At 60.7% G+C, this 3,609-nt stretch overlaps 1 protein-coding gene across 1 annotated transcript; it reads right to left on the bottom strand.

Moving 5' to 3' along the window:
- Window positions 1-1,157: 1,157 nt before the first annotated feature.
- On the bottom strand, window positions 1,158-3,071 carry PPP1R3G (protein phosphatase 1 regulatory subunit 3G). Its single transcript, XM_006099342.3, has one exon. It carries the CDS (start codon window positions 2,883-2,885, stop codon window positions 1,821-1,823), a length of 1,065 nt encoding a protein of 354 aa, XP_006099404.1. The 5' UTR covers window positions 2,886-3,071; the 3' UTR covers window positions 1,158-1,820.
- Between the last annotated feature and the right edge of the window lie 538 nt (window positions 3,072-3,609).

Here is a 3,609-nt window from a genome sequence, read left to right as displayed (position 1 = left end):
GCATGTAAATGAATGTCCATGGCTGTGTTCCAATAAAATCTTGTTTAAGGACACTGAAATCTGAATCTCATATAATTCTCATGTCTCACAAAATAGTATTCTTTTGAATTTTCAACTGTTTAAAAATATAAAAATCAGCCTTAGCTCTCAGGCCCTACGAGAGCAGGCACCAGGCTGAATGTGGCCACGGGATGCATATGCCCGCCCTTACTCAGTAGTGAAACCACCCTTCACTCCTCAAAGATGACCATTACAAAACAGATTCATTATACTAGTCCTGTGCAGGAAAAGATGAAAACTAGGGAAAGACAAATTACTAAAGGATAACCAAGGTGTGAAGGAACCAAGTCCTCATTCAGGATGCCCCCTCGGCCCCGCCCTGCTCATGCATGGCCACCTCATCTTGGCATCCACAGCCATCAGTGGCCAGACCCTGTGCCCACAGTCCTGCCCTGTGCAGGACACTCATCTAGTTCTGAACAGCTTTTTTTTTGCTGGGCATCTTTCATCATCTAGCAAGTCACCACTACCTGCTGTGGCTCTGAGTGGGACAGAAAGCCACGTTTTCACCCCCCAGTTCTGCACTTGGAATCCAGCTTCCCTGTCTGCTGCTGGCCCAGAGGATGCTAGCAGCTGGTATGTGCTCTGCCTCCACAAAGGAGGTTGGGGACAAGGGGCCAGCTCCCCCCCACCCCACCCCCACCCCCCGCCCTGCCCCTCATAGCCAAGGTCCACCAGATTACTACTCTAGTGTTTTAATTCACCACCTTCTTATTTTGGCGGGGGACAGAAAAATGTTTCAATGTTTAAAACACCCATTGATAAGGGTTATTTTAATCACAAGGAAGTTCAGCAGAGAAGATCGGGAAATCGTCAAATAATTGGCAGCTCTTTAGAATTTAGACCAAACTTATTAGACCATGTTTATATTTTTCTGTGATCAAATTCCTGCCACAAAACATTTGGAAGAACATTTTTTCCCCCAGTATGGGAAATTTGGACCTTTACAGCAGACAGGCGGGATGGAAGAAAGGAAATTTAGAATTAACGTTGCTTAACTTCTGTTAAACTGATGCATCATTAGCTGAAGAAGCTAGCCTGTCTGTCAAGACCTCTCGAATCCCCAGGAGCTGAAATACAAAGTGCAGCGTAAAGGGTGTGCAAGAGGCCTTTACTTTCTTAAAGGACATATTTATACAAAGGCACAAGTAAATAACGGCAAGTCTGGGCCAACTTCTCCCGAGTCCGGTTAAGAGAAAAGGACAGCGGGCCAAGGCCCCACCCGGTTTTCTCTGAGAAACGCCCCAACTCCCCCCGCCCCTCCGGGCTCCATCGTGCACCCACAGTTCCAGTGCCTTCCTTAGGGGCAATGTGGTGGGCGGGATGCTTCGTCCTCTCCCTGAAACAGGGGTCTCCAACAAGCTGCAAAGGCTAAAACACGATGTCTACAGTTAAAAGCACATCCAAAGGTCTTACAGCCTTGCTCAGTTGTCAGGAGCCTTTTTCGTGGCGAAAACTACTGGTCATTGTCTTGAGGGTTTCCTTCCATTCTGAGGCTGGGGTAGAATCCGAGAGATCCGCTAGGAAGGCCCGAGCGATGGGGAAACCGGCCGGTGCTTTGCCCGGGCTCACCGTGCTTGGCCACAGGATCTGTCTGGGTGCGACTCACCACTGAGTGGTTCCCTCCTTTCCCTCCGCGCTCCCCACACTCCAGGTGGACGACGCTCCGCAAAGCGTCCGGGCAAGTCACCCAGCGCGGCTCCCGTCCCACGGTCCCTCCGGGGGTTCTGGCGCCGCGGGGCCGAGGGCCGGCGGGCCGGTCAGGGGGAGTGCGAGGGGCGCGCGTAGCGCAGCGTGTAGTTGGCCCCCGCGTTGTTGTCCCAGTACTCGCCTTGGGCGCAGCGGTAGCAGACTGCGAAGTGGACGGCGATGTCCGGCGCGTTTACGTCCTCCCCCTCCTCGGGCTGCAGACCCGGGGGCAGGCACAGGGAGAAGTGGAAGCGCTCGGCGCTCTGCTCCTCCTCGGCGTCCCCGGGCCCAGGTTCCCCCGACGGCGTCTCCTGCCGCTGTAGCTCCACGGGCTCAGGCTGCAGTTCGGCGGGCACGTCCAGGAAGGAGCGCCAATCAGTGAAAGTGTAGCGCACGGCCACGGCCCTCGGCCCGGGGCAGCCCAGCACCCGTCCCGAGCCAGTCACCTCCGCGCCCCCGGGCGCCGAGCAGTGCACACGCTCCAGGCACACGCGCTGCCGCCGCAGGCGCTCGGCCGCCGCGCCCGGCCCGGGCTGCTCGAATAGAGGACGGAGCCGTGGAGGCGGCGCCGCCAGTGGCGTGCTGGACGCCGCCAGCAGGCTCGGGAGCTGCTGCAGGGCCTCGGCGCTCATGGGGAAGCTGCACAGGCGGGAGAGCACGGTCGGCGGCCCCCGCGGCTCCTCGGCCTCTTTGAAGTGCTTAATGCTGGCCAGGCTCAGCCCCAGAGCGTCCTCAAAATGCACTCTGTTCTTGCACTTGGCGCAGCTGACACCCGGGCTGTGCGGCGTGTCCTCGGCCCTCTCGCCGCCCTCCGCGTCCAGCCCCTTGACAAGCTGCTGGAGCTGCTGCAGGAGCTTGATCGCCTGATACATCGGGTCGGCGGGCAGAGAGAAGGACCGCGCGCGGCGGCGGCGGCGGCACGCCAGCAGCTCCTCCTGCTCTCGGAGGACAGCCTCCTCCTCGGGGGACAAGGGCTCGGCGTCGGGGCTCCCCGACTCCGCTACGCTGCCGCCGTCCCTGCCACCCTCCAGGCAGAGGACCCCCGCGGAGGGCAGCTCCTCGGCTGGTGGGGGTTCTCCAAAGGGCGCGGGTCCTTGCGCCTCCAAAGTTAGCTGCTGCGCCCCCTGGGGCTCCATGAAGCAGCCGGTCCTCGGGACCTATCCGGGTTGCGAATCCCCGGCTCAACACTCTTCTGGAGACTTAACACCTTGGAGTCGTTGACAGCGTGCGCCCACCTCGGGCTCTGAGAAGAACGCAGTTCCACGTGGGAGCCTCGGGGTTTTAGCAGCGGCCGCCTGGGCGGAGTGGGAGGGGGATGCGGCCAGGGGCCGGCTCCCGGCCTGGCCGCCCCGGGATTGAACCTGCGGGTGACCGGGGAGGGACCGGGGCGGGGAGGCGCGGCCGCGGAACACCTGGAGGCTGGCGGCGCGGGGCCAGGGCTCGCGGGCGGGGTTTCCAAATATCCCGGTGGCAAGTGGGAGGCGACTTTCTGAAGTCGGGGTCCCGTTTCACCTCCCTCCCACCCCAGCGGGGCCGCGGGAACTCCTGGATGAACTCGCGCTCAGTTTTCGTGGACACTGGCTTGAGCAGCCTCCCTCCAGCCGTAGTTAGCCCACAGGTCCTGACCAGGATGCCCTCGGAGGGTCGCAGAGCGCGCTCCTGCTGGCTGTCCCTCGGCCCAGGGAGTCCGCGGGGAGGGGCGCAATGGAGGACCACTCGCCCGCGAGGAATCTGGGAGGTGGCCGCGCCGCGGGCCGAGAGCGTGGGGCGCCTCCCTCTCGTCCTCTTCCTTCCTTCCCAAAACTCAGGGCTCCCCCGGCTCCAATCCCAGTCGGAAGCCTGAACCGCGCTCGCCTCTCC

This window comes from Myotis lucifugus, unplaced genomic scaffold, assembly GCF_000147115.1.
Source record: "Myotis lucifugus unplaced genomic scaffold, Myoluc2.0 scaffold_272, whole genome shotgun sequence".
NCBI lineage: Eukaryota > Metazoa > Chordata > Mammalia > Chiroptera > Vespertilionidae > Myotis > Myotis lucifugus.
The sequence above is the reverse complement of the archived record's forward strand: the minus strand, read 5'-3'. Positions and strand labels throughout refer to the sequence as shown.

Coding starts and splice junctions, on each gene's coding strand:
- PPP1R3G (XM_006099342.3), bottom strand. CDS start 2,885: ATGGAGCCCCAGGGGGCGCAGCAGCTAACTTTGGAGGCGCAAGGACCC.